The sequence below is a fragment of the Sphaerodactylus townsendi genome, linkage group LG14 (genome assembly GCF_021028975.2).
Source record: "Sphaerodactylus townsendi isolate TG3544 linkage group LG14, MPM_Stown_v2.3, whole genome shotgun sequence".
Classification (NCBI taxonomy): domain Eukaryota; kingdom Metazoa; phylum Chordata; class Lepidosauria; order Squamata; family Sphaerodactylidae; genus Sphaerodactylus; species Sphaerodactylus townsendi.
Window position 1 is genome coordinate 21,807,760 of NC_059438.1, and position 22,270 is coordinate 21,830,029.

Genomic DNA, 22,270 nt, shown 5'->3' on the forward strand with positions numbered 1-22,270 from the left:
TTTGTACAGTATACAGTGAGTAAAAGGAAGGAATCGCTTTGGAATTTATTCTTGGAATCTGTAGGGTGTTTTCCCCCTATAGCTTTCAGGTGCAGAGCGGGGTGATGATGACATTATGAAATGCTTTATGCCTGGTGAAAAAACACTGCCACCTTGGAACATCTCCGGGCCTGGACTTTTCAAAATGTTTACTCAAGGATTGCCACAAAGCGTACGTTATCAAACTGTGGATGCAATCCACGTTGATTTAGACCGGGCCTTATCTGCATCATATAATCATGAGCTTGGGCAAAAGACTCCAAAGATACAAGAGAGAGAGGGAGAGCAATAAAGACTGGGTTGTACCTACAGCCCAACCTTCCGTTAGTATTGGGAGGGAGTAGCCGAGTGGGGGGTGGGTGGGTTAGGTAATGATTTGTCATCCTGAAAGCTTGGGGTAGTGGAACGGGAAACCCTGCCTGTGATTGACAGCAGGGCTGTGGGGGCCCTGCCTGTCTCTGTTGACAGTAATAATGAAGCTTTGTCAATCCTTAATGGAAATGGAAATGCCAGATTACGCCGAGTCTCTCGACTCTTCGTACACCATGCTGGAGTTCGACAACTTGCGGGTGCTGCCCACGAACTCATCAGGTGAGGGAAGGTTCCTCAGTTTTTCCCCTCTCCAACCAACCTTTGTTACCTTTGCTCGAAAATTGCCCTTTTGGGTGGACAAGGTGGAGCTTGGTCGGAGGGTGGAAGGTGTCAAGGTTTGTGCCAGCGAACTCTCAGACTTGTTTAGAAGCGGAGATTTATTGGGGTTTTTAATAGGATATCTGTGGCAGATGAGGTTGAAGAGGTTACTTGTCCCACTGCTCCAAATGTGGACATTCGAGAAAGGGAATTTGCTCAGAAAGTCTGAGTGACTCCCTTCCCAGAAGATGCCATGATTGTGTTGACAGCTCAACACAATAAAATAGTTACCAACTTCAATACTTACCGTGTTTCCCCGAAAATAAGACAGTGTCTTATATTCATTTTTGCTCCCAAAGATGCGCTATGTCTTATTTTCAGGGGATGTCTTATTTTTCTGTGTTCTGTTCGTCGGGCATGCTTCCAAACAAAAACTTTGCTACGTCTTACTTTTGGAGGATGCCTTATATTTCGCACTTCAGCAAAACCTCTACTACGTCTTATTTTCCGGGGATGTCTTATATTCGGGGAAATAGGGTATTTTATATCAAGCTGGGGAGGTATCTGCTTTTCAGTTATTGTGTCTCCAGGGATATATGAAATATTTAACTTTCCAGAGCAATGTCAGTTCATGAGTTTGCATCTCTGGCAAGTGAGATAAAATTGGATGTAACTTTCAAAGTTTCCTGAGACATACTTCTGATGGAGAATCAACAGCTTGGATTTACAATCTTCTCCAATCTCCATCCCCATTCTTCATTCCTACTCCTATAGTTGTCTTCCTTGGAACAAGTAGCCAGTCAAGTTTTCTTATCCTGGTTGGCATGTTATATAAGCAGGGAAGGGTGTGGATGAAGAGCCTTGAAAAATAAGGAGGTTTTTTGTGTGTGAATACAACGCATAAGGCTGGTTAAGGCCCAGAAATGTGAGATGGTATCTTCCCTGTAAGGCGTCTTCACTTTAGAGGAACAATTTCTTTGAACGGTATACATATTTTCCTCCTCTGTTATCCTTTCATTTCTGAGCAAAGGGAAAAATGGCCACCGGCTCTGGCTCAGGAGTTTACCTGCGAATCAGATTTTCCTCCCGACGAATTTTTGAAGTGAAATTGGAAATTGCTGCTTGAGTGGAATATCCCACAGATTTTGAGGCGGGGAAGGGGGTGTAATTTCAACAAGATTAATGATGTTCTCAGAAAGTTTCTGCACCATGCTTATTTTGTAAAAGGAAAAGATGGAGGTACTCATGCGTAAAGGTGCACCAATTTTTACCAATTCTCCCCTCAGGACTTGGGAGAGCCCCTCCCCCAAAGGTGGGGGTACTTAGTACCTGTCAGTACTATTTTTTTTTTAAAAAAACCACCTAGTCGTGAAGATTTCTTTTCCTACCAAAATGAGAAATAAGTAGGGACAGAAATAAGTAGTGACAATAATACCATTTTAAAATTTGCTTCTTTCACGAGTTTAAAATAACCCCACCTTTCAGTTCTCGACCCTTTTGATCAAGATCAAGTATATTAGATAATCCTGTCGATGGTTTAATTTATTTAAAATTTTCATTGCTGGGGAAATTACGTGCTCCATTTTCCTAAAGGTGAAGACTATCTCAGGTTGGCATTGATCTGTTTACTGACATGTTAATAAGTAATCCAAGCTGCTCAGGCACTAGCTGTTTTGAAATTGGCCTGTTTGTCTTGGGTAAGCATCCTCCTCGGAAAATTGTCAAAACAGCTTTGAACAAGAAAAGGAAAAAAAAATCAAACCCAAGCCCAAACTTGGACAGGATCCATGAGCGAAAATGACCAAATGGTTCACAGGGCTGGCCTTTGCAAAAATTACAGCAGAGAAACAGCCACCATTTTATAGCATCTAAGGGGCAGCTGCCCTGAATGGGATAGCCTGGGCTTGGAAGACCTTGTCTGAACTCAGAAGCTAAGCAGGGTCATCCCTGGTTCCTACTTGGATGGGAGACCACCAAGGAAGTCCAGAATCACTACACAGAGGCAGGCAATAGCAAGCCATATCATGTTAATCTTGCCTTATGGGGTATTCGTAAGTCAGCTGTGACTTGATGCCAATTTCTATCTCTACAAGTGGAAAGTTAAAAGAAATGTTGACCCAAACGATAAGATCAGCCAGGTAGTTTAGAAGGACTGAGAATCATAAGATACTAAGGTTGGAAAGGCCTCAGTAGACTCTCTATTCCAATTTGCTGGTCAATGGAAGAAATGCAAAACTGAAGCATCCCAGTAGATGTCCATCTAGCCTCTGCTTGAAAAGCTCCAATCAGGGAAAGTCCACCTAGAAGAAGAAGAAGAAGAAGAAGAGTTTGGATTTATATCCCCCCTTTCTCTCCTGCAGGAGACTCAAAGGGGCTTACAATCTCCTTGCCCTTCCCCCTCACAACAAACACCCTGTGAGGTGGGTGGGGCTGAGAGAGCTCCGAGAAGCTGTGACTAGCCCAAGGTCACCCAGCTGGCATGTGTGGGAGTGTACAGGCTAATCTGAATTCCCCAGATAAGCCTCCACAGCTCATGCGGCACAGCTGGGAATCAAACCCGGTTCCTCCAGATTAGATACACGAGCTCTTAACCTCCCACGCCACTGCTGCTCCTACTCCCCTAGGGAACCGGATCTTGATCCAACTGCGTCTGCTGTTGGGAAATTTCTGCTCCTGTTCATCCTAAAAGCTCTGGTAGAACTAGTCTTGTTCTTTAGGAAAACAGGGGTCAAGTCTTTCATCTCTTTCACAAGTGGCAGAGGCTTATCTGGTAAACCAGATGTGTTTCCGAACTCCTACATTCCTGCTGGGTAAACTTGGGCTAGTCACAGTTCTCTCAGAACTCTCCCAGCCCCACCAACTTAACAAGGTATCTGTTGTGGGGAGAGGAAGGGAAAGGAGCTTGTAAATCACCATAAGTATCCTTACAGGAAAGAAAGGTGGAGTATAAATCCAAACTTCTCCTCCTCCACTTCTTTTTGTAACTTCTTGTATTTTCTCATTTTTATTGTTTGTCTTTCTAACTGCACCTCTTCCCCCAAGAAGCACAATAGAAATGTCTTCAGTAAATAAGACTAAATAATAGAGTGGGTTAAGCTGGAAAAAAAATTAATGAACACCTAAAACATCAGCCAAAAAGTAGGATAAGGTAGCAAAATACAGCCACAAAGACATTTTTTAAAAAAATTCTGCAATCTCTATAAGTCAGCAATCAACAATAAAATTCAAAGATTAAAACAAGACTGTCAGGAAGGAAAAACATCAAATCCTTTTTGGCACAAAATTCTTTTCACAGGTTTCTAGAAAGCCAGGTAGGAGAGGATCTGTCGAGACAATGGGGCATGTATACATTCTTCAAAGGAAGTTCACATTGAAACACATTTTTTATTTAAAAAAAAACCATCCCCAATCCCCAAATGCAATGCATTGCTGAAGGAAACGAGGAAAATTGCCTTTATATATTTCTCAAAGCCCTACACAGGTATTTGTGTGATATAGTCGAGAAGCATGAAACAGACTTTATTAAAGTAACATCTGTTAATACAAATATTTCTGAGTGGTAACAAGATGGTGTTGACACAAGGCGTGGCACCATTGGTGATGTCACAGATGCTATAATAGCAGCCCGGGACACTCTCGAAATCGTGCAGAAAGAATTGGCTATTCTTTCTCCGTCACCAACATATTGCAGTTTGAAGGCAAGGAGAACACGATCGCCCTGAAAACAGAAAGAAAAAGCATTTTGCGGAAGGAAGACGCATGGATCTCATCTCACGCACGAAATGAAAACACAGCGCGCTTGTTTCTTGATCAGGATATACACAATGACGATAAAATGATGGCTGCAAAATTCATGAAGATTTAGGGGTGGAGGGAAGGTCTTGGGGAAGGGAGGGGCTTTGGAGGTGGGGGTATGATGCTGTAGATTCTACCCTCCAGAGCAGCCATTTTCTCCACAGGAAATGACCTATGTCAGCGATGGCGAACCTTTTCGAGACCGAGTGCCCAAATTGCAACCCAAAACCCACTTATTTATCGCAAAGTGCCAATGCGGTAATTTAAGCTGAATACTGAGGTTTTCGTTTAGAAAAAAATGGTTGGCTCCGAGGCGTGCGTTACTCAGGAGTAAGCTTGGTGGTAGTCGATGGCTTTGCTTTGAAGCAACCGTGCAACTCTTCCAACGGGTGAATCACGACCCTAGGAGGGTTTACTCAGAAGCAAGCCCCATTGCCAGCAACCGAGCTTACTCCCAGGTAAAGGATCACGCTTTAGTTTAACAGTGCTTAACAGGGTTACCTACACTACTTCCCAAAAACTAGGTCTTAGGTTTAAGGCTAATAATTGAGCCTGGCGGCCCAGGCCAGCCTAGATGTGGGGGGAGGGCACTCTGTTTGCACGTGCCCACAGAGAGGGCTCTGAGTGCCACCTCTGGCATAGGTTCGCCATCACTGACCTATGTAGTCTGGAGACCAAGTGTCCTTCCAGAAGATGTTGGCAAGTCTAGAAAAAGCCCTTTAACAAACTTCCTCGTACAACAGACAAAAGTTTTCCTGTGCACAAAAGAGTAATGGGCAAAACTTGCTGCCTCAGGGTATTGAGATAGCTTCTAGAGGAGACTGGTTTTTGGCATTTCGTGGAGAAGGGATGGCAGAGAGTGCTATCTCCAGCCATTCCTTTCCAGAAGAAGCCTGGTGGTCAACAAGAAGTATATTCTCAAGAAGGCCGGGTGTCTTTCTGCGTTCTGCGTTCGTTCGCGTTTCGCTTAACACCTGCCCCACTCCTTATTTCTTCAGAACTGCCTTGTTACAAGTTTGGCGGAGGTTGTGAACAGTTGGATCTGCTTTGCCAAATGGCTCATAAACTGACCGTCCCTCATGAAAGAACGTGCCAAATATTTTCCCCAATCCTACAAGTTCACCATGACCCCTTTGCGAAGCTACGCCGAAGGCCCCAGCTGTGCTCTGACCCTGGGCGGCTGCCTGATTGAGCAAGTGGAACGATCAAAACTTATTCTGACGCTGCACAGCGAGCAAGCCTGGGCAGTGGGCCAAATGTCAACCTTTAGGTTGCCAACCTCCAGGTGACAGCTGGTGATCTCCCATTGCTACAACTGATTTCAGGCAACAGAGATCCGTTCACCGGGAGAAAAAGGCCGCTTTCAGAGGTGGACTCTATGGCATTGTAACCCAATAAAGTACCTCTCTTCCCTAAACTCCGCTCTCCTGAGGCTCCATTCCCAAAATCTTGGCAACCTTAGTAAAGCTGGATTTCCAGACAGAGAACGGGAACAATAATTCTGCCTGCTCTCCTTCGTGTTTTCTTCCATGCTGTGATAACATGGCAGTGCAGGTGACCCACTGTCAACTTGCCCCATGAGAAGTGTTTCCCTCCCATCGGTTGATGCCGTGGAGAAGATCCATCACTAAAACAATCAGGATTGATTGTTTTAACCATCAAAACCATCCGCAAGTTAAAAACATTAAAACAATCGATGAGTTTTAATCAGTTAAAAATCACTAAAGCAATCAGTGAGTTTTAATTGCCATCTGGAAAGCTGCGTGTTTTTAATTATTAGGTTTTAATGTTTTAACTATTAATTACTATTTGTATATATTGTTTTAACTATCGATTACTAATTGTGTATATTGCAATTAAAGCCAATATCAAATCCAATAAACAAACAAACAAGGATGCATAAGGTAGCCAACTCTGGGTTGGAAAATTCACGGAGATTTGGGGTTAGGTTTAGGGTTAGGCAGGGTTTGAGTTTGACACCACTGCCCTACAGGGTCACCATAAGTCAGCTGAGACTTGATTGCAGTTTGCGCACCATTTGTTAACTGGAGAAGGTGGGAATTGGTCCTGGCCTCTTCCTTATGCAACACTTCTGTTCTGCTGCTAATCCACAGCCTGTCCCTGTCCTCTGCTGGCATTGGATACCTCTTAAAAAAATAACTGCAGCACATCTGTATTGAAAATAATTCTGTATATTTCCACAAGACAGTCAGTGCAGCAGAAGGAACAAAGCCTGTCCCAGCTGAGTGCTGACTATCCATTACACATCTTCACATCAACACGTGAGGCCTTGTATGTACTAAAGAGCAACAATCGACGCACTTCCGGAAAGCTTGACGGGGCTAGAAGGACAAATTTACACCCTCCAGAATTAGGTTGTAAATTCTGGAGTTGCACATGGCGGATTCATCCCAGCCAAACTGTGTGTGGATCTTGGACTGAGAGGCTGACTTTTGTGCCAGAGGATTCTGGTCACAAATGCATCTCAGAAATACTCCCACTATGTAAGAAACCTAGCGATTGTTTATCCAGTCCCTCTGATTACCCCAAACATAATCCAGTTCCTTAGATGGCGTCCCATAACTGTTGGTCTCTGGCTACAGCAGGAGAGGTCTGGCATAAAATCCAAAAGTTTGCTGTAACTTCCTTCCAAGGATTTGCAAATAATGTTTGGGATCACAAACCCCCATGCTGTGTTAAAGCTTTGCTGCTTTGCACCTAGCTCAGGGGTAGGGAACCTGCGGCTCTCCAGATGTTCAGGAACTACAATTCCCATCAGCCCCTACCAGCATGGCCAATTGGCCATGCTGACAGAGGCTGATGGGAATTGTAGTTCCTGAACATCTGGAGAGCCGCAGGATCCCTACCCCTGACCTAGCTAAATGCAAAAGTTTTACTTCTGTTTATTTTATTCAATTTATGGGTGAAATCTAGCCAGAGATCCTCTTAAATTAGGGAGAAAATTCTTAACCATGTAGAGTGTAAGAGCTTTCTCTCACACAAGATGGAAGTCAGCCCTCTTATGATGTAGATAGCATTGTTCTTCGCCATCTTTCCAGTGCCCTTTGAGAGCCAACGTGGGATAGAGGTTAAGAGCAGTGGACTCTAATCTGGAGAACTGGATTTGATTCCCCACTCCTTCACAGGAGCGGTGGACTCTTATTTGGTGAACCGGGTTTGTTTCCCCACTTCTGCACTTGAAACCTGTTGAACCCTTGGGCTAGTCATAGTTTTCTCAGAACTTTCTCAGCCCCACCTACCTCACAAGGTGTCTGTTGTGGTGAGCGGATGGGAAAGGAGCTTGTAAACCACCTTAAGTGGAGTATAAATTCAGACTTTTCTTCTTCTTCTTCTTCTTCTTCTTCTTCTTCTTCTTCTTCTTCTTCTTCTTCTTCTTCTTCTTCTTCTTCTTCTTCTTCTTCTTCTTCTTCTTCTTCTTCTTCTTCTTCTTCTTCTTCCTTTCTCACTGTTTACTAGGAAGCCTGACAGACTCCATTTTGTTTTTTTGCAGAAGCCATTGCTTCCGACTCACCCAACGGCAGCTTGCTTGGGAATGGGATCAGCTCGCTGTGCGCCATCTGCGGAGACCGCGCCACTGGCAAACATTACGGCGCTTCCAGCTGCGACGGCTGCAAAGGTTTCTTCCGAAGGAGCGTCCGTAAGAATCACGTCTATTCGTGCAGGTGACTGAGGTTTGAAGGGGATTCTGGGCATTTCCCAGGTTTGCCAGGCATAAATGTTAAGAGTTCATTCTAGCCATCTCTACGCGAGAACCAGCACTACCCATTAAGGTGGCTTGAAGAGCAATTCTGTACTCCGGTCAGAGCACATTGAAATAAATAGCCTTAAATTGGTGTAACTCTCTTTTGGATTGCACTCTTAGTTGTGATTTTCTAGGACTGAACATTCACAAAAGAGCCTTTGGCCTTTGGGCCCCCACTCAACTGGGACTTTCACAGCTAGAGTTCAAAAGTAGTCAAACCATGTTAGAAGAAAAAGAAGAGTGGCTTTATACCATGCCTTCTCTCCTGTAAAGGAGACTCAAGACAGCTTACAAACTCCTTTCCCTTCCTTTCCCCACAATACACACCTTGGGAGGTAGGTGGGGCTGAAAGAGTCCTGAGAGAACTGTGACTGGCCCAAGGTCACCCAACAGGCTTCATGTGCAGGAGCAGGGAAACAAATTACTGCTGCCAATGTTTTAATGTTTTTAATTTATTTATTGTTTTAACTGAGATTATTTGATGTATTGTGTTTGACTGTCTTGTAAACTGCCTAAGCCCTTCGGGGGTAGGGTGGTCTGTCAAATTGAATGAATGAATGAATGAATGAATGAATGAATGAATGAATGAATGAATGAAATCCAGTTCATCAGATAAGAATCTGCCACTCATGTAGAGGAATGGGGAATTAAACCCCAGAGGTGAAGGGAGGGCAAATGGCACACAAGGAAAAATGGTGCCTTGGCCCCGCCCCCTCAAGGGCCCTGCCCTCCATGGCCCCCTAGATATGCCACTGCCAGGAGGCCTGGCCTGGAATCATCTGGGGAAATACTAAAGGCTTCACCTCTGTTCTTCCCCAGGTTCAGCCGACAGTGCGTCATAGACAAGGACAAAAGGAATCAGTGTCGATACTGCCGGCTAAAGAAATGCTTTCGGGCAGGAATGAAGAAAGAAGGTAAGCGGCATCTCCCCACTCTATCCCCGAACCAATCAAAGCACTCCTGTCGGATGGCCATCCAGCCTCTCTTTAAAAACCTCCAAAGAAGGAGACTCTACCACCCTCCGAGGTAGTGCATTCCACTGTCAAACAGCCCTGACAGTCAGGAAGTTCTTCCTGATGTTTAGGTGGAATCTCTTTTTCTTCACCTTGGACCCATTACTCCTGGTCCTAGTCTCCGGAGCCACAGAAAACAAGCTTGCTCCCTCACCAACATGACATCCCTTCCAATATCTAAACATGGCCATCATGTCACCTCTTAACCTCCTCTTCACCGAACTAAACATCCCCAGCTCCCTAAGTCTCTCCTTGTAGGGCACGGACTCCAGGCCTTTTACCATTTTGGTCGCCCTCCTCTGGACCCGTTCCAGCTTGTCAATATCCTTCTTGAATCGCAGTGCCCAGAACTGTACACAATATTCCAGGCATACTGCCTTCCACTTTTCATGGCATCATTTTAAGCAGTTGCTGATTATATATGTATATTATAACCATTGACTATATATGTGTATATAAAGAAACATCTGTATCTATTATTGGAGGAAATATGTATATAATATTGAGGGGGAGGGCATCACTTTTAACCATCGCTCCGCTCCCCAAAACAAAATGTAGATCCGTCCCTGGCTGAGTCATGCTGAAATGCCACATCGACAGATTCCTCGGCCGCTCCGTTTGCAAGGACAGTTGCTGAATCACGGTGACGTGGAGCTGGCTGAATGTCAGGCCACTGAAAAGGACTCAGTATCAGACCCACAACTCTGCAGCATAAGACTGGGGTGGGGGGGAAAGCTCCATGCGCAACTGAAATCCAAGCGAAGGCGCTGCACGGGTGGGCACATAAAGGGAGTCTTCGCCCTTCCTGTTTTGAACAAAGCACTCAGGAGAGCAGGCTGGGGAAAGCAGGCTTGGGGGAGGGCTGGGACATCACTGGGGTACAATTCCAGCCTCCCCTCCAAAGCAGTCATTTTCTCCAGGAGAACTGATCTCTGTAGCTGGGAAACCAGTTGTAATTCCGGGAGATCTCCAGACCTCACGGGGACCGGCAACCCTAACAATCTAGCCCAGAGGTGGGATCCAGCAGGTTCTCACAGGTTCCCGAGAGTAGGTTACTAATTATTTGTGTGTGCCGAGAGGGGGTTACTAATTGGTGATTGTGCCACGTGATTTTTGCCTTAGTTACGCCCCTCCTCTCAGCAGCAGCGCGCAGAACTTGAAGCAGTCTAGCAGGAGGTGCACTGGCGTGCGTGGCGGCCTGCGCCTGCGTGCATTCGTTTCCCGCCCAAGGACCAACGCAGCGGCTGCGTCCTTGCCACAGCCCCGCCCAGGAATGCCCCGCCCCCGGAAAGCCCGGCCATGCCCCTGCCGTGCCCCGCCCATCCCCATTGGCGCTATGCCACAGTTTGAATCCCACCACCATGGGAACCTGTTACTAAAATTTTTGGATCCCACCACTGATCTAGCCGTGTTTCTGTGGGCCAAGTTGGTGGGCCTGGCTATAAACAGAGCCCAGTTAGGGGATTTCCTAGGAAACCCAGATACCTTGATGTGAGCCCCAGAATGGAAAACAAGACGGGATACAAATGGAGGAGGAGGAGGAATTTGGATTTATACTCCACCTTTCTCTCCGGTAAGGAGACTCAGTGTGGCTTACAAATTCCTTTCCCCTTCCTCTGCCCACAACAGTCACCTTGTTGGGTAGGTGGGGTTGAAAGAATTTGAAGAGAACTGTGACTGGCCCAAGGTCACCCAGCAGGTTCATGTGGTGGAGTGGGGAAACAAACCCAGTTCCCCGGATAAGAGTCTGCCGCTCATGTGGACGAGTGGGGAATCAAACCCGGTTCTCCAGATTAGAGTCTACCACTCTTAACCACTACACCACGCTGGCTGAAGCCCTTACCCAACCCAAGCACCCTCCAACCAAGCAGGTGCTTCTGAAGAGTCCTCTGCAGGAGCCAGACCACACAACACCTACCCATCCCGGCTTCCAACCATTGACCAGTTTGAGCAGAAGGACAATCCCCTCCCCAAACCATCAATGACCGCAAATGCTTGTTGACAAAGGATCGCATAGGCGCGTCCAACCAAAGTTTTGGAAAGTTACTGATTTACGGCCTTTGACGTCGATGGGGCATCAACTGTGACACGTATTGATTTTTCTCTTGCTTCCATTCCCCTACCAATTCGCCCACAGAAAGGAAAAGAAGCTGGGGACAGGAGGAGCCATTGGGGTGATCCCTCGCAGTTGTTACACCCAGCAGGATGGCAAATCCAGCTCTGTTTCAAGCTTTGGAGGGTGGGAGGTTATTCCAGGTTTTCCCAGATTCAGCCATGGGAGGCTCAACATTTTCAAGCAAAGAGATACTTGAAACAACCTACAAACTTCTGCAACATTACCGGGAGTCTCTGGCTCCTTTCGCACATGCAGAATGATGCACTTTCAAACTGTTTTCAATGCTCTTTGAAGCTGTGCAGAATAGCAAAATCCATTTGCAAACAGTTGTGAAAGTGGTTTGAAAAGGCATTATTCTGTGTGTGCGGAAGGGGTCTCTGACTCACCCCAAACCCGAATCAAGGTTCTTTCCCGGCCCCCTCCATATAGCAATGCATCTGCCCTTCATTTCCCATGTGCTAGTAATAATTAGAGGCCCCTTCCGCACATGCAGAATAATGCACATTCAATCCACTTTCACAATTGTTTGGAAGTGGATTTTGCTACTCCGCACAGTAAAATCCAGCTGCAAAGCGCATTGAAAATAGATTGAATGTGCATTATTCTGCATGTGCGGAAGGGGCCAGGGCTAGGAGAAATCCAAGTTCAAAAGACATTGCTTCAGAGGGAAGGAAGGAAGAGAGCAAGCCCAATTCACTACCCACTTCTAACTGAATTTTAGTGTAAGTAAAATATTAACTCCCTAGGGTGTGCGAAGGCATTTCTTCCAAGGTATCTTTTGTGATAACGCTGAGATCATCTAGAGAATGCCACGCTGTGCTGTCCAGTTACATTTGAGAACCATTATCAGCAGACATGAGAAAACTCTGAAATATATGCTATAAAATTCCTAATGCACACAAGATAAACAAAGAACCTTTGCCCCTGTTTCTCAGATGTGCTGTGATTCTGATAGAAGTGTTGAAAAACTTGACAGGGTTGTTCCAGGTGGGCAAATAACTGGAAATTGTTGGGTGTGTGTGTATGTGTGCGCGTGCGCGTGCGCGTGTGTGGAGCCTTCCCTTGGAGGTTGGAAACCCTAAACTTTGGCTTCTGTAAGGAGGTCCATTTCTTGTCCTCCCCTTCTGTAAGGAGGTATTCATTTGGCTTCTATAAGGAGGTTGCTAGACGGGTTTGATCTTTGGGCCTCCTTTAAAATGATTCCATTAAACGTTTTCAGCTATCTTTCTTTGACTGTACATATACATCAACCTCTTAAAACGCCACTTATAAAAAACCTCACGCCACTGTTTACTGCATTTGTATTTGAAGTGGCATGAAGACTCTGGCTGATTCCGCATAGAGCCCCTAGACACTCTGGCTGACACCGCCCAGAGCCCCTAGAGGATGGGGCGGTATAAAAGTTTAATAAAATAAATAAATAAATAAATAAATAAATAGGCCAAAAACAGCAGTGTGAAAACGGTGTGAAAATGGTGTAAAAGGGTTTTACATGGTGTAAAAGGGTTTATACTGTTTTCACACCGTTTTCACACCGCTGTTTTGGGACCATGCGGAATCAGCCTCTGTGTCAAAAACACAAATTCCTTTTTCTCTATACAAAGGAACAGTTTAGTTCTCAAGACTCCAGTTATCAGTTGAACCAACAGCTGCGACCCAATCTTATTCTGTTTATCTGATCATGTCTGTGGTTTTTTAAAAAAAAATGGAAGGGGGGGGAGTAATCTTTGAGTCATCGATTATATGAGGTGCAGACAATCGCAGCTCAAAGCTGTATGGAACTGAAGCATTGATTCATCAACTAGCTAAAAAGGGGGTGGTGGCACCCATGAATCATTTCAAGGGGGTGAGTGCGGACATATATCATGGTAAAGGAGGGGGGGAACTGAAAGCGTTTTCAAAACATTTGAGGTTATTTGTGCAGAAAGGGCCAATGCAAGGCCGTCACAAAATGGGTGGGGGAAAGGTTGGTTAAGAACAATCCTGTTGACTTCCATGTGCCTTGGCTGTTCACTACCTTTCCCTGTTTTCCTTCTCCCCCTTTCTCTCTTCATCAGTTGGCCCGATGAAGAGTTCTGGTGAGCCTAAAACTTGTTACGAGTTGGTCCTAATAAACTTTATTATGTGGATTGTGTTCTTGGTTTCTTGGATTTTAACTTTTGGATTTCACATCTTGTATTTTACGTCTGGCCTGTCGAAGAGTCCTGGTGAGCACGAAATCTCACACACTGTTCTGTGTCGTCGGGTAACCTAAGAAAGGTTATTATCTGGTTTTTGTCCTTGGTTTCTTGGATTTTACTTTTGGACTGACCCCAGTGGTAAACAACTTGTTTGTATCTCCATGAACCTTTGCTTGACTCCCACTCAAATGCTTCCTCCTTTTGCTCCATGGTGCAAAACAAATCTTCCTGGATCTAACAACTTTGGCTAACTTGCTTAGCTCAAGATTTCCAGCTTCTCAGAGCATCTTAGCATTTGACCCAGGAGAACAAACACTCCGTAGAAAGTTTATCTAAACCTTGAAAAGGGAGTTGCAGGTCATGTCCATGATTGGTTGGGGTCTAGCCAACCCGGAACCTGCCTGACCCATAATTCTCCTCCTGTCTCCTTCACAAGCTGTCCAGAACGAGCGTGACAGAATCAGCATCCGCCGAAGTAGCTACGAAGACAACGGCGCATTGTCCATCACTGTGCTGACTCAAGCGGAGACCATGGCCCAGCAGGTAAGAAAAGGTGTCCTTCTTTCTCTTCTTGAATCACTTAGGATCCACTGCAGACAACCGCAGGTTGAACACTCAACTGAAGTCCGCTTCTCATCAAGCGTCTATGAGAGGAAGAAGAGGAAGAGGAAGAGGAAGAGGAAGAAGAAGAAGAAGAGGAGGAGGAGGAGGAGGAGGAGGAGGAGGAAGAGGAGGAGGAGGAGGAGGAGGAGGAGTTTGGATTTATATCTCCCCTTTCTCTCCTGCAGGAGACTCAAAGGGGCTTACAATCTCCTTGCCCTTCCCCCCTCACAACAAACACCCTGTGAGGTGGGTGGGGCTGAGAGAACTCCAAGAAGCTGTGACTAGCCCAAGGTCACCCAGCTGGCATGTGTGGGAGTGTACAGGCTAATTTGAATTCCCCAGATAAGCCTCCACAGCTCAGGCAGCAGAGCGGGGGATCAAACCCGGTTCCTCCAGATTAGATACACAAGCTCTTAACCTCCTACGCCACTGCTGCAAGGGAAACAGAAAGGAAATGCCTCTGATCGGATTTACCTTCATTGCGCAGAGTGAGGGGGAACAGCGCCGAGGACACGTGTGCCCCCTGTGCCCCTGCCACATCCCGCCATGCACCAGAACGTCCACACCACGCCCATGCACTGGCATGCGCCCGGGGCGTCCCTCCCCACCATCCTGTTGGCGCTACACAACTGATCTTCGTGAAGATGACCACCAAGAAGATTCCTGTTCACCCTGCCGATGGCAACCATCAAAACCCAGATCTTTCTTTTCGAAATGGTTGTCAAGTCAAAGACCGGTTGGCTGTTCGGAGGGATTTTCAGAAAAAGTAGTTCCAGTGAGGGAAACTGTCATAGCTCTGGGATGAGGATTTTCTCAGTTGTTTGATTGAGAGAAAGAGAGGAGAGAGAAGAGGTCACTTAGACCAAAATATTTGGCCCGGAGCTCCGCTCTTCCAATTCTGGGCCGTTGCAGTTATCAAGGAGGAGAAATTAAGGCTGAGTTGTCAACTCTTGAGCAGCAGTGGCGTAGGAGGTTAAGAGCTCATGTATCTAATCTGGAGGAATTTTATGGTTGGGGGTCACCACAACATGAGGAACTGTATTAAAGGGTCGCGGCATTAGGAAGGTTGAGAACCACTGGTCTAAACACAATCTTTTCCTGCTTTGGTTCTGGAGGGTTTTCCAGGCTGCTTTGGTTTGCTTTCTGATATGTTGAAACCCACACGGCCATTAAAAGAGTTGTGCTCTATTGCCACCTTCCGGACAAAGAGGGCATTTGCCATTCTGTGAATACCTGAGCAATTAGACAACCTCATTTAAAAAGGACTGTGGGGGGTGTTCATGAGGGAACTGGGGACCAGATGTGATGTGTTGAGAGGAGTGTCTCATTAAAGCATGCTCAACCTATTTTCTTCCAGTATTCGGCTCTTCGTCCGGTCCACAGCGCCGACATCGCCATGAAGAAGATTGCAACCATCAACGACGTGTGTGAATCAATGAAACAGCAGCTTTTGGTGCTTGTCGAGTGGGCGAAATACATCCCAGCGTTCTGCGAACTCCCACTGGATGACCAGGTAATAAAAAGAGAGATAAACTTTGCAGAGGTGTCTTTACCTCCGTCCTTCCAAAGTCAGTTGCAAATGAGGCTAATGTGAAATAGAAGCACAGTACCCAAGTCCAGAACTCCCCTTTATTTATCGAATCATAGAATGATAGAGTTGGAAGAGACCACAAAGGCCATCAAGTCCAACCCCCTGCAATGCAGGAACACACAATCAAAGCCCTGCTGACAGATGGCCATCCAGTTATTCTATACTAGTCAGCAGGGAAAATGTCCACTCTAGCTGCTGCTCTTGAAAAGGGGTACAGACAGTCTGCAATAGGTTCAGACTAAACAGCTCCAGCAAGGATGGAGCTTTTTGTAATCCACGGGCATTACAAAAGACAGCAATAGCAGAACAATACAGGAGAATGCACTAAGTTTGAGTGGATCACCTTCTGATTTGCAGCAGCATGACTCTGCCCCTTCCCGCACGGGCCAAATACAGTGCCCTGGGGACGGCAAAAACGCTGTCCTCAGAGAGCTGTTCGCATGGGGGGCGCAGCTGCATCGCAGCCGCGCTGCCCTCACGCCTCTCCAAGAGGGGCAAAGCTGCCATTTTCCCACCTCGCTCCCCGAGCGAGGTTGTTGGAAAACGGCGGCTTCCAGCCACTGCCGTGCGAACGGCAGCGGCTGGAAGGTGCCATCCCTCCCCCCTTTGCCCGATTGACCTACCTTCTCTGCGACCGTCCAGCGTGTTGCCAAGGCCTGGGGACACGCCCCCCTGCCCTGTGACTCTGGAGTGGTTGCGCAGGGCAGGGGGGGTGTCCTCTAGCCTCGGCGACACACCGGATGGTCGCAGAGAAGGTAGGTTGATTGGACGACGGCGCTCCGCGGCGCCGTCTTACAGTTCGTTACCGGGACTGTTTGTGTGAACGGTCCTGAGGGGGTTGGGTCGGCGTCATGTACGCCGAACCAACCCCCAGCGTGGCCGTGCGGAAACGGCCTCAGAGTCAAAACTAAAACATTTTGAAGCCTCAATAAAAAAGGGACTGTAGATTTCGATACACAAAACAGCTGGTTCTTCTCTTGTAATCCGCAGGTTGCCTTGCTGAGAGCCCATGCAGGGGAGCACTTGCTGTTGGGAGTGGCAAAACGTTCTATTCCATACACTGATTTTCTACTATTAGGTAAGGTTGTTCATTTCCATTCCTTGGGCTTTTTGCAAGAGGTCGCTCTCAGATCTCCCTTGGCTTTGCAGTTCTCTCAGAACTCTCTCGGTCCCACCTGCCTCACAAGGTGTCTGTGGCAGGGAGAGGAAGGGAAGGAGTTTGGAAGATGCTTTGAGACTCCTTACTGTTGAGAAAAGCAGGGTAAAAATCCAGACTCCTCCTCTTCTTTTTCATTGTTCATTTATTAGAGAATCAACCACGGTTCAGAAATAAAGACAACTCTCTCTTTTTTTGTGTGCAAATGAGCTGAGAGGATCTGTGGGCTTGGCCGGTGTCTTCCTCTTCTTTTCTGTGGCAATCCAATTACAGATTTACTTGCAAACAATTTGCTTGCAAACAATTGTGAAAGTGGATTGAAAGTGCATTATTCTGCATGTGCGGAAGGGGCCTAAGCTTCCTGTTCTGTCAGCTGTTCGATGTCACCCTTAAAGCATCAGGCTGAATATTCGACTTCCTCTTCTCCAGGAAATGACTTCATCATCCCAATGCAGTGTCCCGAGCAAGAAATCGCCCGAGTGGCCATTCGAATCCTAGATGAGCTGGTAAAACCCTTGAGAGAAATCCAGATTGACGACAATGAATATGCCTGCCTCAAAGCTGTCATATTCTTTGACCCAGGTATGGTTCCCTGGCAGACCCTGGCGAAATTATTTCTCATTGGGAGAATTCCCATTCTCATGGGAAATTTAAATGGCTGGGTTTATAGTTGGTTTCTGGACCTCCTACATTTGAAACTCCCTCTCAGGACAGCTAGATTTCAGTCTGGCTAGATTTGAGACCAACAAGATTTTCCAGGGATCCCTGGCTCCATATTGAATGGAGGAAAGATGTTGTTCAGTGTTCTGTTAACTAAAGCTATGTAAAAGCCTCAGACTGAAAGTTTAGTACTGTAAACCGTGCTTGTTATTGGAAACCAAACTGTCACCAAACGATGAACTGTAAATGTATCGACATATAAGTGTTACTTGGTATATATACAGCAGGTTCTCACAGGTTCCCAAGAGTAGGTTACTAATTATTTATGCAGCCGGAGAGGGGGTTACAATCAGTGACTTTTGCCACGGAGCCATGGCTCAGCCACGCCTCCCTCTCAGCAGTAGCGCGCAGAACTTGAAGCAGTCTAGCAGGAGGTGCCCCGGTAAAAGGGTGTTCAAGCGCTCATGGGTATCTCGCTTCCTTCAAGTGCAGCGTCCTTGCCACAGCCCCCCAGGAATTCTCACTGGAATGCCTACAACCCTGTCGCGTGTTCCTGCCTGGAAATCCCCATTGGCGCTACTCCACAGTTTGAATCCCACCACTGTATATATATATATATATATTTTTTCCTCTCAGTATAAGTAAAGTTCTTTTATTTATGATTTCTGAGGTAAAAAGGCTGGTCTTTACCAGGATAGCTGTTCTCATTTAAAGTGGCACACAAGCTACATTCTGCTCGTTATTGTGCTTACAGGAATACACACACACACACACACACCTGTTGACCTTCATTTCTTTGGTAGTCTCCCATCCAAATCCTGACCAGGGTCAACCCTGCTTAGCTTCCAAAATCTGATGAGATCCGGCTATCCGGCTAGGAGCAGCAGTGGCGTAGGAGGTTAAGAGCTCGTGTATCTAATCTGGAGGAACCGGGTTTGATTCCCAGCTCTGCCGCCTGAACTGTGGAGGCTTATTTGGGGAATTCAGATTAGCCTGTACGCTCCCACACATGCCAGCTGGGTGACCTTGGGCTAGTCACAGCTTCTCGGAGCTCTCTCAGCCCCACCCACCTCACAGGGTGTTTGTTGTGAGGGGGGAAGGGCAAGGAGATTGTAAGCCCCTTTGAGTCTCCTGCAGGAGAGAAAGGGGGGATATAAATCCAAACTCTTCTTCTTCTTCTACCCCATGGATGCAAAACTGAATGTGGCCACCCTTTTCCCCCCCTCCTAGACTGCAAGGGCTTAAGCGAGCCCGGGAAGGTGAAGAACATGCGTTTCCAAGTGCAAGTGAACCTGGAGGATTACATCAACGATCGCCAGTACGATTCGCGAGGGCGCTTCAGCGACATCCTCCTGCTGCTGCCTCCCCTCCAAAGCATCACCTGGCAAATGATAGAGCAGATACAGTTCGTCAAGCTCTTCGGGATGGCTCGGATCGACAGTTTGCTGCAGGAGATGCTACTGGGAGGTACAAAACTAGAGGGTGTGTTTGTGTGCCTTCCTTTCCTTGTCTGCCTTGGGAAACGCAGGGAACGGGGTCCTGGGTTGCGGCCAGAAAACAAGATTGGTTTGTTCTAGTTTTGCGCGCACAGCACACGAAGCAGGTGGCAGAGAGAGACGAAAATGAACTCTGAAGGCTCGGAGTGCAGCAAAGGAGAAGAGGGGAACCGAACAGATCTTGTTAAAACAGAATAAAACATAAATACGGTGGGGCCAAAGTGATGCTTGTGTTTGATGTTCGTGCACCAATGTTGGCTGAAATGTCACGGTTTTATTTCCTTTCTGGTAGGAACGGCCTTGGATGTCCCACACTACCAGTCGGGCCCTTCCGGCCTCAACGTGGAGCCTCTTCCTGGTCATGTCGTCTTACCCAGCAACATCGGCTCCGTCATTCATACCATCTCAGTCCGTGGGTATCCAGTATCTGCGCCGCTTCCCTATAGGAGTTGGTCAGGATGCTGGCCAATGGGGAGTTTCATCTGAAGCAGGAATATTCGTCTGAAGCAGAAAATAACAAGGCCTCCCCAAGAGGAGCACCTTCCGCACATGCAGAATAATGCACTTTCAATCCACTTTCACAATTGTTTGCGAGTGGATTTTACTATTCCGCACAGTAAAGTGGATTTTACTATTCCGCACAGTAAAGTGGATTTTACTATTCCGCACAGTAAAGTGGATTTTACTATTCCGCACAGTAAAGTGGATTTTACTATTCCGCACAGTAAAATCCAACTGCTAAGTGCATTGAAAGTGGATTGAAAGTGCATTATTCTGCATGTGCGGAAGGGGCCTTACATAAATTGCAAAGTGCAAGAAACTGACTTGAAGGTTTATAGGTGGATTTCCTTCCCATCTGTGCAGCCAAAGGGGGGAAGGTATTGATACTGAGGTCCCGCCCAGGATTCTTTCATTTCATTTCCCTGGGGACAGGTGAAGTCTTATTCCACAATCCTGATTTCAGAACAGCTGCATGCTCCATGCAACTGTGGGGCATTTTTCCATCACCCCTAGGGAGGGTCACGATTCCAGCCATTCCATGCTAGGTCACGAGCAGACAGAATGGGGAAAGAAACGAAACCCCAAAACACAGAACATCACGACTGATTTTTCCCTCTTCTTCCACAGCGTCACCAGAAACATCTCTTCCTTCACCTTCCACCAGTCCCGGAAGTGAAGATTACAAGCTAGGCCCCAACCACACCTCTGAGGCCGTGCTGACACTTTTGCCGCAGGCAATTATACCCAAACAGGAGATTCTATAAAGCACCACACCACGGAAATCGACCACAAACCATAATTTTTTTTTTTTGTCTGTGAAATCCCACCAGCCTAGCTCTCGTCATGGCAAGTCAACCATTCCAGTCGGAACCAGACTTCAAAGTCCTTCTCTGCCATCCAACAAAATGGCGGCATTCAGCGAACAGAAGAACTCACTCGGTATAGATAAGTCAAAGGAAACCAACATTTTTTTTTAAAAAAAACCTATACCTTGGCTACATTCTCTAGGAATAGTTTGTAGGACTGCTTAGTTTCATGTCAGATAGGACACCTCCTTGTTGTAAGAGATTATAATGAATTTGAAGGCTACTAATGTGAAGGTAACCTTCTAAAGAAGCAAGCAAGATGATGCCATATTGAGGAAGTGAACAATTATTAATTCCATGAAATGAGCAGATCCACACGGGCCTGTCCGTTTGCATTGATGAACTGATCTGTTTTTGTATTTGAGCACCAATATTGGATGTGTATTGTCTTCTTGCAAGACTTCTGTGGCTAATTGTTATTGTGTATGTCTTTATGTAAACATCTAATATACTGTCATTTTGCACTACCAGTTTGCTATTCCTGTAGAATTCAACCAAGGTATAGATTTTGCTTTAATTTTTGTGGCATTCAGCGAATACTTGAGAACTGTCCAGTCAACCTTCTTTTTAGTGTTTTGCATTGTTGGCAGTGTCCGTCCATCAGAATCGTGTGGCGAACCAAGCCGGAACGTTGCCCTTCTAGCATCTTGTTCGAGCTGATCCATTCTCTGGTAATGAAGCTGACGGATCCAAGTGTCCTCCACATCGGGTGTCAATTTTTCCCTTCTGTTTGTGCCCATTGTCCAACCTTTGCCCATGTGCACAATATAGAGGAAAAAAACCCACTGATATTTCTAGCATAATAGGCCTCAGCACCATTTTGGAGCTAGCCGTAGATTACGACTGAGAATGTCGCACGTCAAAAATTGGCAGCGCATGGCCTATTTTCTGTTCAACGCTCAAGTACACTCCCATCTGTTGTGTAGTAGCAGAAACAGAATGCAAGAGTACTTTGGAGATAATCCAAAACAGAGTAAATGGGGGGTGGGAATGGGGACGGTTGGCTCCACACAGATTAAAAGCAAAAATGGGATTTATATGCCTTCACTGCTAATTCTTGCAATGAGCTGAACAGTTTCTCTTCCATCGTTATTATTCTTTAAAATCGCAAGCAGGACTCACCAGGGTTTGTATCACAATTTTTAAAGCAGTCAATCTTTGGAACACAAAGCATGTGCCATGAATAAATTCTTAAAAGCATACTAAATATGTGGTTACCATCTTGAAATGTTCAGTTTCCCAGCGGCTGGTTGGTCTTCAAGGTGACATGGGAGGGGGATGGTGGTTAAGAGCGATGGACTGTTGACAGAGAGAAATTTTTCTCTCTTTCTCACAATACTAGAACCAGGGGGCATTCATTGAAAATGCTGGGGGGAAGAATTAGGACTAATAAAAGGAAACACTTCTTCACGCAACGTGTGATTGGTGTTTGGAATATGCTGCCACAGGAGGTGGTGATGGCCACTAACCTGGATAGCTTTAAAAGGGGCTTGGACAGATTTATGGAGGAGAAGTCAATCTATGGCTACCAATCTTGATCCTCCTTGATCTCAGATTGCAAATGCCTAAGCAGACCAGGTGCTCGGGAGCAGCAGCAGCAGCAGGCCATTGCTTTCACATCCTGCAGGTGAGCTCCCAAAGGCACCTGGTGGGCCACTGTGAGTAGCAGAATGCTGGACTAGATGGACTCTGGTCTGATCCAGCAGGCTAGTTCTTATGTTCTTATGTTCTTATGACTCTAATCTGGAGAGCCGGGTATGATCCCCCACTCCTCGACATGCGCAGTGACTCTCATTGAGTGAACCAGGTTTGGTTCCCCACTCCTACACATGAAGTTTGCTGGGTGACCTTGGGCTAGTCA

General features: G+C 46.3%; 1 protein-coding gene across 2 annotated transcripts; it reads left to right on the top strand.

Annotated features, from left to right (window-relative positions):
• Positions 1-495: 495 nt before the first annotated feature.
• Positions 496-21,582, top strand: LOC125443576 (hepatocyte nuclear factor 4-beta-like). 2 transcript variants are annotated; one of them, XM_048515790.1, is made up of 10 exons: positions 496-630; positions 7,976-8,147; positions 9,047-9,141; positions 13,973-14,079; positions 15,497-15,652; positions 16,721-16,808; positions 17,316-17,468; positions 18,777-19,028; positions 19,335-19,454; positions 20,171-21,582. In XM_048515790.1, the coding sequence occupies exons 1-10, from the start codon at positions 513-515 to the stop codon at positions 20,305-20,307; spliced, it is 1,398 nt and encodes a 465-aa protein (XP_048371747.1). In that variant the 5' UTR covers positions 496-512; the 3' UTR covers positions 20,308-21,582. The 2 variants fall into 2 exon arrangements, with proteins under 2 accessions (XP_048371747.1, XP_048371748.1); XM_048515791.1 differs by having other exon boundaries at positions 18,777-19,013.
• Positions 21,583-22,270: the final 688 nt, after the last annotated feature.